Source organism: Ascidiella aspersa, chromosome 4 (genome assembly GCF_963924565.1).
Source record: "Ascidiella aspersa chromosome 4, kaAscAspe10.2, whole genome shotgun sequence".
Taxonomy (NCBI): Eukaryota; Metazoa; Chordata; class Ascidiacea; order Phlebobranchia; family Ascidiidae; genus Ascidiella; species Ascidiella aspersa.
In genome coordinates, this window is record NC_139450.1 from 32,253,072 (window position 1) to 32,266,160 (window position 13,089).

Below are 13,089 nucleotides of genomic sequence, written 5' to 3' on the forward strand. Positions count from 1 at the left end.
TCTACTGTATCGTACTAGGCAAAATCTAACTTTTAAAGTTGTTTTAGCAAAAAATTATATTGATAGATTTCATGTTTTTTTGATAGATTTTCGTTTCAAGTTAGAAATCACAGCGTTGGAACGAAGTAACGGACGAGTACCGATACTACCATTTGGCTCCGATCGAAAATTATCGAACATATCTAGCAGTAATTGGGCTTTATTGCCTTGATGTGTTATAGACTTGGCCATGACTTAAAACCATACTTGAACTTAACTACCGATGGAACTTTTAAACCTTAACGCGTTGCTTATTTACATGCTGACTCCAAAATATAAAGAAAATTCAAAACCGAGTGATTTAAAGTGTGGTAGAATCAAGGGGGGCGGAATATTTTAGTCATTTACCATCAATTTGGTTTTAATTTTATTTAAATAGGTTGCTATTTTTGTAGCCTACAAGTTTTACCTGAGTGCTCATTGTGTGGTCTAATTTTTTTGGAAAGGGCGCCACGACTGTGAAATGTACAATGGTGCTCTTTACCATTTTTATATAAGATTAACTAAATCTATTTAATGGTGACATCAGATCAAAATGGGTTTGTACTTCTATGGCTTGTACAGTAATTTATAGCCTAACCTTTTTGAAAAAAGGGACTTTTCTCTAAACAAGTAAAACAGCAATCATTGGAAAACGCGCTTTTGCTCAAAAGAGGTTACATCCTAAATAGGAATGTCCGATAATATCGGATCGGGGCCGATACCCGATTCCAAGAATATAGTAGTATTTTTGTATTATTTATTTTCTTTCCGAAGTGAGACGCCGGCTGTGAAATGTACAATGGTGCTCGTACCAATTGTATATAACATAAATCAAGTCCTTTTGATAGTGACAGTGGTAGGAAAATGGGCATATTACATTCGTATGAACGGTTTTAATAAACAAAAATTAGAACTTAGCGTCCACTCTGAACCGCCAGCAAGAATTGATAATAATTATTTTGCGCCTGACTTGTTAAGTAATTTATAGCCTAACCTTTTTAAAAAAAGGGATTTTCTTTAAACAAGTAAAACAACAATCAATGGAAAAGCAAGGGCTATAAAGTATAATGTTTAAAAAAAAACATTGTTTTTAATTATTGAAAGAGAAAACTTCTGAGATGGCAATTTTATAAAAAAACATACCTAATCACGGCTGCAGAGTCGGTTAAAAAATTCCGAGTCGAACTCGGGAGTTGGACACCGGCCAAAAAAACAAACCCGAGCCCGACTCCGGTTAAATGTGCGATTTCGTCGAATACCGAGTCCGGCCGGACTCTACAGCCTGTATTCCGCCAATTTATGTAACTAATGTGACGTGGATATTCAGCAATCCACTTATAGGTGTGTCGTATAATTATTTCACCCACAATACATGGTTGGAAAAGATTCCATCATATAATATTCCACCTTTACAATTTCCAGTTGGCGGCAATATCGGTTTTAAAATTGGGTACTGCGCATGCGCAGGTTGGACTCGGTCTACATCATACAGAAAAATATAAAATATATATTTCATCGGTAAATATATATACTGTATTTACATAGCCTTCCTTTTTATAAAACACAGTTCAAAGGATGAGGGCAAACAAAGGATGAGGGTAAATGGTTGGCCATGCGTCACAGTTTAATAAAACGAGCTAGAGACGGATTTAAATTTCACTCTTTTTGTAATGAAAGCTCCTTCCTATACGTAGTTCTTTCTAAACAGTGCTTTCGAAACCACTGCTAGCTGACAACACAATCGCTTGCAAGACTTCCACAAGCAGCTTGTCGCTGCCCCCCGATAAAAGTGAACCCAATAGAAAATAATATTTCTTCCAACTTCAACATCTGTGTGTTTTGTTTTACTTATGTTTACCATTGGTAACGACCAGGGGAGGGGTACATCAGACAATGGCCCACCAAACTATATATTTTTTGCAAAAAAAAATCTTTATTCTTGCGTTCTTTTATTTATTTTTACTACGTTTTTGTCAGTTTTTGATAAATCTTTTTAGGTCAAATCTGCCATGTTATGTCGTGTTAAGCCGTGTGAACTCATCCATAAAATGTCCATGAATTGCAACTTTAGTTAATTTTAAGCTGTCATTTCGAGCAATATGCGCATGTCTTTTTATGGTCCTAAAGTGCCACGTAACCTTTCAAATTAAAATGGTCGCCAATTTAAGTCAAAGAAACATAATTTTTGGGGCCTCACGCGATTAGTCTGGATTCAGCTGCAATTTACGCACGAGTTCGTTCGAAGACATTAAGCGTTTTTAAGATGAATTGTTTTATGTTCTCTCGTCATGTCGTGACTTTGTGACTGTACCCCTAAAAAATTATCATGCCCCCCCACAAACAAAAACCTGGATCCGGCCCTGGTAAGACCTAATGTTTATCTATCTTCTTAAACTGTTTCCCAACATACAACTTTAAACAGATTGACAATAAAATTACTAATTTGGAACTTTTGCATTTTGCTTAATTTCTTTTAGTATCGGAAGAGACCCATATTGTCCCCTCTTTTCTAAACCATGTCCTTAAAATAGCTCGCAAGATTTACGCCCAAGATAAAAGAGATAAACAAGAAGAGGATAGTCTCTCCCAACCTCAGACTTTGAAAGGATTCAAGATTTAATTTATCTTTTGGAACTGTTATTTTTCAGTATCGATTCGGATCCCAATTCGTTCCCAGTTTCATTAATCCACTTGCACACAATCGTCTGCCATAGTTGCGGAAATGACTTAACGCTCGACCATTAAAGGAACAAAACAAAGAGAAAAGAGCAACCGCTTTAAAGTTATTCGAGTCACCAAATGACTTCATTAGTTTTTAAATCTGTTCGTCCAGCATCACAGTTACTTTTAGCATTGTTTCTCTTGTTGTTAAGCGGAGTTTTATTCGTGGAGAACCATTATTTGTCGTGGGTTTTGGAGTTGTATGCATGTTGCTTTGAAACGATTGTCACAACATGTTTGTCGTCTATCTACTTCTGCTTGTGAGTGCAAACTGCATAGACGCCAATCACTGTAAGTCCTTCAACTAAATATGGGAAGTGTGACTCTTGCAAGTAGGCTTCTCTGCAAGTCGTGTAACCACGTGATGCCGTTTGGTGAACGTAAACTCCAGATGCAGATTTGCTTTCATTTCAAAACAGTTTAATTTAAGGCAACATTTTGTACAAAAATCATTTTTGAAATTTTCGTGTAATATTTTTGGCCTAATTAATAGGACTGCGACCGAATTCAGGTAAAATGATTTGCATCTGTGCTATTCATAAAAATATTTTTGCAAACGAAATAGCTCGACTGTACTTTTGTAAATACCGCTAGGGTGACTAGCAGAAATAATTGCAGCAGAATAAAGGGCCATTCAAAATGCTATAGAATTCTCTTTGCTTTTTAGGCGACTACAGATTTACTTTTTCTGAAGACAATAAGAAATTGGAATCCTTCACTTGGGCTGTTGGTGTTCCAAATATCACAATTGTCATCGCGTCGAGCACGACTCCTTTTGCTTACAGATATGGATTGATTTATTTAAAAAGAAATAGTAGCCTCGAACGGATTGCGGAAATAAAACCTACCGGAATTCTTCACAGTAACAGAACCCTGGCCGAGTTTCACACAAACACCTTGACAAACAAAACCTTTAACGTAACCTTGAACCTTCTAAGACCAGATCTGATTGATGGAAAGAGTATCTATACGGACTTAATGTTTAAAGTCGGTACTTGTCGTAAAACCAGCAAAATACGAATAATATGTAAGTTGATTTTGGTATTTTTTTTACACGCTACACTATTAGACCTGGGTTACTATAACGTTTCCCACATATGGGCTGCATTCCAAGTGGGAGTCAACAAAGATGAAACTCAAAACCTTAAAGCGTTCTTATTTAAAAAAGGGAAATAACAAGAGTTTCTGACGTCATATTTGTGTCATATTTCCATAAATGTAACTTGAGGTTGATATTCCCTTTTAACTTTTCCGAAGCGTTCCTCGATAACCCAAGAAGCCATGAATAACACTTAAAAATCAATCGATTTTGTAGTTTTCGGCAACGTAGACCTAACGAGCTAAGGTGTGCACTTCAAGTGTGAACAGGGTCATAAGGTCAAGGTTGGGAAAATAGGATCACGTTTAGGAACGTTGGGTCAAAGTTCGAGAGGTGGCCTTCGGAGATCCCGTACATTTAGAAAGCCCAAATAAATTCTGTGACCTTTTGTAGTTTGTTTATTTTAAACGCTAATGTATTTTTCGTCTTAGCGTAGAAATAATATAATTCAATGACTGGTTTTAAATGACTTGACTCAAGTTTTTCTTCAAAATGACTTGACTTGACTTGACTTAGGCTTTTATTTAGTAAAATTGGGATTTTTATCCTAACTTTTCGATATAAAATAGTTTAACAACTTTAACATTTGAATAGTTTAACGTTCCATTGTTAGGAAAAGGACTTGACTTGAAATCAACTCGCTCTAATTATGACGTGGGACGTTATTTATTTTTTTTTAGAAATGCGTTTAGACTTTTGCTTAATATAGGTCTACTTATAAATAACTTGACAGGGACTCCAGTCATTTCGAGTTGACATGTTTACAACATTGTATCATCTTGATGTTTAGATTGTCCTGAACCTGAAGGTGTTGTTGAATCCACCAACACAAGCAAGTGGAAGTACAATAGCGAAGTGGAGGTTGGTCGGCCTTGCAACAACTCGGTGTATGTCGACTCGACGACCAACGCTGTTATCGGGAGATACGCGAAGTTGAGATGTGGAGCAAAAGCAAAGTGGACTCGACCGGACAACCAGCAGTGCTGGAATGGTGAGTTTGGGCAAAAAAAGTTCAGTTGTAAGATATTAAATGAAAGCTATTAGGTCCGGTCCGTGTCAGGATTGCTAGCATCCAGTCGATTGGAAATCTCAGTTGTTTAATTGAATCACCAAGAGTTGCTCGGAAGCTTAGTCTACCCCATGTGCTCCAAATTTAGTTGTATTCCATTTTTTCCTCCTAAAACGCTCGTTTGTCCATTTGGGGGTTTAAGCAAATCAGATATGTCCTCTTGTGCAGAGTAAGTGCCACTTTCTTATTCTGCTTTGCGCTGTCAACTTTTTACAGACGTTGTTACTCTAGCTTTATGTCCAATACAAGTGCTTTACTAAACGCTAAGGGGACAAAGCTGGACTTTCGACAAGCGTAAAACTCACAGAAAGTCCCAGATAATACCAAAGTTATTAACGAACGATTTATAATTTATAACCTTGTTTAAAAACTTACGTTAGATATTATGCTTTTATTATCTCTTTGCTACATGGAAATTTCCTGAAGGGTTTATAAACATTGAACTTCGTCTTAATAGAGTTTTTGGATACATTGAAGTTCTTCTCAGATTTCTGGTACCAGTCTAATCCCCTGATTTTGACACCTTCAAAGTCGCGGTATCGGTTGGCCTAAGGTCGTGAGTTCGAACCTCGCCACGGGCTTTTTGAGTCTGGTCTTGCTTGCACTACTATTCTGATTGGTCCAACTAATTTTGGTTGTAGTCCTTCCAAATACACCCTTTGAATTTGGTGAGAATTCACCAATCGTTCAGTACTTCTGAGTCCAGATCACAGTATAGATATATGAAGATACACATAGGTACAGACATGTTCCTTTTCCACGGGTGCTGTCGTTTGCGTAGTTAGGTTTTTGTTACTTTCTATAACGCCTAACGGACACATTTTCTGGTGGGTTAAATCGCTTTCAGGTAAAAACATATTTTTACTTGGTGTTGTGCAATTTGCAGGTTCGTTTAGTTTTACTTGGTGTTGTGCAATTTGCAGGTTCGTTTAGTTTTACTTGGTGTTGTGCAATTTGCAGGTTCGTTTAGTTTTACTTGGTGTTGTGCAATTTGCAGGTTCGTTTAGTTTTACTTGGTGTTGTGCCATTTGCAGGTTCGTTTCTCGACTTGTGGAAAGAAAAGCGCGTCAGAACATTTACTGCGGGAGAATCGGTTTTGTTGTTCTGTGACGTCACAGACCACACAATTGACAACGTCACAATACAAGGAAGGAACCTTTATTCTAGTGGCGAAATGGTGAGACAATGGCTTTTCGCTTTGTGGTTTCGAAGATATCTATTAATTTTCTTGCATCTTGCAGATGGCGTCGAGTTATGTTCACTTATCGAGCGAAGATAACAATCGAAATGTGACGTGTCTCCAAACTTCATCGACGTCATCACTTTCGAAATCAGTCGAGCTTGACGTGCTATGTAAGTTTTCGCTGGGCGATTTTATAATTTAAATAACACCATATACAAAGACCAACACTTCGTATTGTAATTATACACTTTTTGCCAATTTTGCGAAAGTTAACCTGGCATTTTGCGAAAGGAGAATTCTACACGCTTCCAATTGCATGTGGTTAAGTAGCCGATATTTAGAAAGTGTCCGCGGAACGAAATTGAGAACAATATTTGGAGCACCATGGAAATTCCTATATCAGATCTCCTTGAGAATTTTATTCCGTGTGAATCTTTCAACACAAGTGATACAAAGAAATCACGATGTCGCCATTTGTGATGTTAACTTTGCCCATGGGTTGCTATTGCGTAATTTTAATGCATTTTTATGGGGCCTTTGCACCAAACTGTTGATTAAATACTGCGCTGTTGATGTGCGTGATTGTTTCCTGTCTAAATTCCGTCATTTTTTATTTTACAGTTCCCCCAATAATAAACGAAATTTACATGCGAGATGCAATAGATGGCCAAGCTATGATTGAGTTTGGATCGAATCCTGCCATTTCTGGTGTAAGTGCAACAAAGCAAGGTGATTACAGCAAACCTATTTGTCCTATTACATTAAGTGCTTAAAAGTGCATACAATTGAATACTAGGTATAAAGGTTAAAAACATCTACAAGAGATACGACCGAGGTGTCAACAAACTCTTACTAATCTTCCCAAAAGTAAGTAAAATCAGTACTTAAATACATTTTTATAAGCTGGTGTGTTGCGACAGTTAATCATGCTGCTTCTACAATTTGAGTTTCTTATAACTGAAATAAACTAGTGGTATTTTAGCATCGAAGCATACTGATGGAAGATTTCAACATTTCTTTAGGCTTCGCGTTCAGACCGCGGCGAGTACAACGTCACAATAGAGTCGGGGCCTCCTTTCCCCACAAGCCAGCACTTCCTTGTTCGAGTCAGCGCAGTAATTGCAACAACATCGGCGACCGGCAAAACTACCCTTTCACCAATGACAGGTAAAACCACCCTTTCACCTCTGACCAGTAAAACCACACTTTCACCAATGACAGGTAAAACCACCCTTTCACCTCTGACCAGTAAAACCACCCTTTCACCAATGACAGGTAAAACCACCCTTTCACCAATGACCAGTAAAACCACCCTTTCACCAATGACCAGTAAAACCACCCTTTCACCTCTGACCAGTAAAACCACCCTTTCACCAATGACAGGTAAAACCACCCTTTCACCAATGACAGGTAAAACCACCCTTTCACCAATGACCAGTAAAACCACCCTTTCACCAATGACTAGTAAAACCACCCTTTCACCAATGACAGGTAAAACCACCCTTTCACCAATGACAGGTAAAACCACCCTTTCACCAATGACCAGTAAAACCACCCTTTCACCAATGATCAGTAAAACCACCCTTTCACCAATGACCAGTAAAAGCACCCTTTCACCAATGACCAGTAAAACCACCCTTTCACCAATGACCAGTAAAAGCACCCTTTCACCAATGACCAGTAAAACCACCCTTTCACCAATGACCAGTAAAACCACCCTTTCACCAATGACCAGTAAAACCACCCTTTCACCAATGACCAGTAAAACCACCCTTTCACCAATGACCAGTAAAACTACACTTTCACCAATGACCAGTAAAACTGCACTTTCACCAATGACCAGTAAAACTGCACTTTCAGCAACGACCAGCAACTTACCAGCAGCATATTCGACTATCGTCTCCCAAACTTCGGTTTCTACTTGTGTGTTTTTTTATCTGTTCATCTGCGTCACAATCTTGCTTCTGGTTGGAACGACTCTGGGATTGCTCAAACATTTCGGCTTGCTCTGCTTCAAAGCGAGGCCGAACGCCGGTAAGTTGTGGTTGGAAGCTAAGCGGGTCATTCGGCTTGGTTGCATAGATTCGTTAAATATTTGACAAATTCTATAAAAATACATTTAAACAAAAGACAAATACTTTTTAGACCTTCTTGTATTAGTCAAAGTCAGTCAATAATATGTTTTAGACTTTTAAAAGTGAAATATAATTTGCCACATAAGAATGCATCATCATTCTCTTAAGTCGAATGAATGATTCATTGATTTATCCTAATTATTTTTTGGCGAAATATATATTTCTTTTTTAAATGACTAAAACTTATTAATGACTGACTTTTATTAAGACAGGAAATTCTAAATAATATTTGCTCCTATTTGAAGTCATGCAATATTTAACATATTTTTTGTCGCCTAAAGTTTGTAAACTTGTCAGTACGTGGGCGACACAATTGCAGCCGAATATTTCGATAAACAAGCAACAACCAAACAAGCACGCAAACTCACATTCTTCCCTTACAAGCCCAAACACTGTCTTTTCTCCCCAGCAAACAACACGAAATATTCTTCCTTTTATTACTTCGATGTACCCTGCTGACAGAAAATCAAACCTAAAGAGAGTCGACAAAATTTAAAATTTTTTTATGTAAAACTGCAATAGACACATCTGTGCCAAAAGCCAAGACTTGCAAACAAAATGTGGATTCGCTACTCGTTTGAAAAGTTAGTTTTCTTGAATGTATGTCGTATAGGTATCAATCTTATACCTATGTAAAACTCCTTTGCCGTTGATGTTGTTCCTATATAGGCCTTACGGCTGGAGTCTCAATCGTTAAGGTTAAATAGTTTCGTTGCATATAACCGATTAATCAACTTTTTTTATCCATTTTTTCTCCCCAATTTCTCCTTGGAAAAATTTCCTCCCTAAATTAAAAAAATTCTCCCTGAGGAACAAATAGCACCCTTTTGAGAACTATACTGTGCTAGTTTTTGCTTTTATTTGCAGGATCCGGACAGCTACAGGTCCGTTACGACCGCGACAAAGACAACGTGCGGGTGCAACCTGGAAACCAAGGGTAAGTTTAGAAATAAAGCTTTGTAGAGACGAAATTAAAGCAATGTTCATCAACTGCTATCAGTACCATTTGCTTTAACAAGCAACATTTCAATAAATAGAAATCAATATTGTGGTGTAAAGTAAATTATTTAAACCGAGGTTTCGTCAGCAGATACCAGCTGACCTCATCAGGGTATAGTAATTAATGCGGGAATACGTTAACTAGCTTATATACTGACAAAAATGTAAAAATGTATAATCCAGATTAACGATAAATTAGTGCTGAAGTATACGTTAAGCTGGTGTTTCGTGCAGAACTTTGAACGCAAAAATTTTATTTTACTTGCATATAAACCTACAAGACACTGTCGGTTAAATGATCTCTTTCAAGATAAACACCAAATACTGTCAAAAATTAGTTTGATTCGTTTCTTTCATCAAATAACTCGGTGCTATATGCTGAATTGCGGTAAGTTATATGTTTTTTTCTTAGATTTTTTTCTTCTGTTTAGCCATGCACTTGAAACCTTTTTAGCAAATATTTTAATTTTGTACCGGTATTTTTTTTCTCAGTAACTACCAGGATGTGATGCCTGTCAACCCTGGTGGGCCTGGAATTGAACTTCAAGAAGATTGTTACGAGAACATTTTACCGGCTTCATCTCAGCAACGTGACCCACAACAGGAGGCTGCATACGAAACCTTCTGACTCATCAGATTCGAAACTTACCAGGATGCTTAATTACTAAACGAACTTAACACAAACAAAGCTTAAACTATTATTAGAACTTTGGGGCAAATGGTTGGAGGTTGTCGTTATAATAACTTGAGGTTGTATCTAGACGTAGTACGAATATCAAAGCTTATACATAAGTAGGTAGCATTTTGTGAACGTTTTAAATAAACGTTAATGGCTGCAGGTTAGTTAAACGTAGTATGAATATCAAAGCGCGTACAGAAGTAGGTGTTACGTCAAACGTTTCGGACATGAAAATGGAATACGATGTTGAAAATGAACAGAGAGTTTTTCTAAACGTTCTACTTTTATATGGGTTTTGATATTGATTCTACTTCTAACTACAATCGCCACCAATTATCTTAAAATTTATTCGAAACTTTCTGACTCATCAGATTCGAAACTTACCAGGATGCATTAATTGCTAAACGAACTTAACACACACAAAGCTTAAACTTTATTAGAACTTTATCCCATACAGAAGTAGGTGTCATTATGAATGTTACGTATATAAACATGAAATAAGATTTTAAAAATGAATAGAGAGTTATTCGAAACGTTTAAAATGCTACCTACTTCTGTATGGGCTTTGATATTCTTACTACGTCTAACTACAACCGCCAGTCATTATCTTAAGATTTATTCGAAACATTCAAAATACTACCTTTCTGTATGGACTTTGGTGTTCTTATTACGTATTATGAGATCGTTGACCAACTTCTATTCAAAGGCACTGCGTTTATAGCGATTCGGATCTTAACACATTAAAGACTGCATACCCAAACTAAGCATGCTTACAATTCACACATTCCGCTGCACATATATATTTTGCTAAATGGTGTTTTTCATCGATTGTATGTCTTCGATTTCCTAATGCACCAGGGGCGGGCAAACTTCAGTCACTTGCGCAAAACTACAAACGCCAACTATAGCCACAAAATCAGTAGTCAGTAAATACGTTTACATTGCTATTACTATTCAGCTGAAAGGGCCACAAATATCAACAGCCACCAGTATTGTGATCACATAATTCACTGTTTTCAAATTACTTGACTTGACTTGATTCATCTTGAAAAAATACTTTGACTTGACTTAACTCTTTTCGGATAAATGACTTTGGTTAAAATAAAGTGTTTTTAGGAATTTTTATTAAAGTTTTGATTATGGTCATCTTAATATATCCACATAAAACAATCTGCTTGCTAATGTTGTGTTTTTGTTATTTTTTGTTGTTATCGCTCGTTTTTCGTTAAGTTATTGCTCGCCGAGATATTTTACCAATTTTAATAGTTTAAAGCTTAATTTTTATTACAAGAAATTGACTTGCTATAATTATGACTTGACTGGGACTTGACTTATGATTTTACAAGAACTGACTTGGACTTAAGTTAATTTACAAATGACTTAAATGGGACTTAAGTAATTTCAAAAGGAATTGTTTAGAATACTGCCAGCCATGGCTTAAGAATTGTGGTTTACTAACCTTTCTAATATGCTTTTTATATTTTCTGGTGATTTAAACTGTATTGGTCATCTTTCGTATTTGAGCGTCTCTACTTAAATATTGTTACCTTACTTGCCTTACTTGATTGCTTTCTTTTATAAAATGACTACGTTTGATTGTGTATGTTAGAACAATCTGCACAAAACTTGATTTTATTTAAAGCAAATGTGGCCATTTACTTACTAAAGCGAAACGATATTTTGGTTGATAAACATTCTATCTGCATTACTTGTACAATATGTCTCCTTATTAAACGTTACAGAAACAAGAATAATATTTTCTTTTTTTAAGCGAATAATGTACCAAAATGTTTTTGTTCACTTGCGATTGCAGCTTTATATTACGTCATGTGCAGCTTCCGAGATAAAAAAATTGCTGTGATTAAATGTTTGCATTGCAGAGTTTTCATTGGAAACACTGGCTTATGACAACGTGTTATAACACAAAAAACATTTCTCTGTGATCCCTAGACAGAATTATGCGTGCTGAACGCACTTCTCTGGTTTAAGATCCAGCGTTTATCAATTGTGTATTTTTTCGTTGAAAATTATGACTTTAACTAAATGTATTTGGAATAAAATCAACAAATAACTTTTTTGTTGTGACTGACAAACTAAACTCATCTACTAATACCAGTTAATCTAGAACTTCTCAATTGTAGACCCACGACCTGCCGTGTTGTATTAATTTGCAAGGGCGTCGCACAAAAAACGCATTTCGTATCTAAACTCAATTACGGCAATAAAATGCTTGCAGATAACATTATCCGGTGACTTAAAGATTCCACTTTATTGCTACGTATAAGTGCAGCATTTGATAATAATTTTCTGACCCAATCAAAGGAAATAGAAAATAATTAGTTAGTGCGTTTATCAAAGGCGTCGCAAGACTTAAATTTGAATGAAAAAAACACGATTATTTCTAGAAAAATTTTGTTTTTATTCAGCCGAGCACTTTTTACACTGTGAGTGTAAATTCGCGAGAAAAAAAAAGATTAATTTTCTGACACAAACAAAAGAAATTGAAAATATTTGGTGCGTTTACCCAAAGAAATCGCAAGAAATAAACATTGATATAAAAACGATGATTTATAGAAAAATATTTTTTTGCCCGAAAATGTTTCAGACCGATTTTTGTCCGGAGCTTTATAGAAAAAGTATACATCGTAGAACTTTCAAATTTTCAGACATTACGTAGAGTGGTATGTAGGTGCGACGTAGACTTTTATGAGTCTTCACCCCTAGGGGCCTCTGACTGGGGGATAAAAACCTAAAATATCGTGACGTCATCGTTTTAGCTTTTTGTAGCTATCTACTCCTACCTAGCGGCAGAAAAACTCAATACAGGATTCGTTTATATCGCTTCCTTGGTTCAGCTCGCAAGTGTCTGCTGGCACCCTGCTGCGCTTTATTGTCCCGCGCGTGCAACGTTCATTGTTCGAAGTAGCTGCGTTAGTAAAACTGGGCGCGTGCGACTTGCATTTAAGAAAGAGGCTTTACTACTACTCACAAAACTAAATCGTATTTCATTTTATTGTCGCGGTAATACATAAAGAGGTAAGGCCGTGAATGAACTTTCACCCACTGTGCAATTAACGCAGGGAAGCATTGCGAGTAGGGATGTTCAAAGCAGAATATCGGCGACACATTTATAATGCTTGCTTTAAATGCGGCGTCAGCGTTTTTCGGGCGACCAATTATTTC

General features: G+C 36.6%; 1 protein-coding gene across 1 annotated transcript; it reads left to right on the plus strand.

Annotated features, from left to right (window-relative positions):
- The first annotated feature begins 4,523 nt into the window (after positions 1 to 4,523).
- LOC146157534 (uncharacterized) lies at positions 4,524 to 11,863 on the plus strand. The gene is made up of 10 exons (XM_083388240.1): positions 4,524 to 4,527; positions 4,632 to 4,832; positions 5,945 to 6,087; positions 6,152 to 6,263; positions 6,715 to 6,822; positions 6,890 to 6,960; positions 7,116 to 7,260; positions 7,954 to 8,127; positions 9,096 to 9,165; positions 9,720 to 11,863. Exons 1-10 carry the CDS (start codon positions 4,524 to 4,526, stop codon positions 9,853 to 9,855), a joined length of 1,164 nt encoding a protein of 387 aa, XP_083244366.1. The 3' UTR covers positions 9,856 to 11,863.
- Positions 11,864 to 13,089: the final 1,226 nt, after the last annotated feature.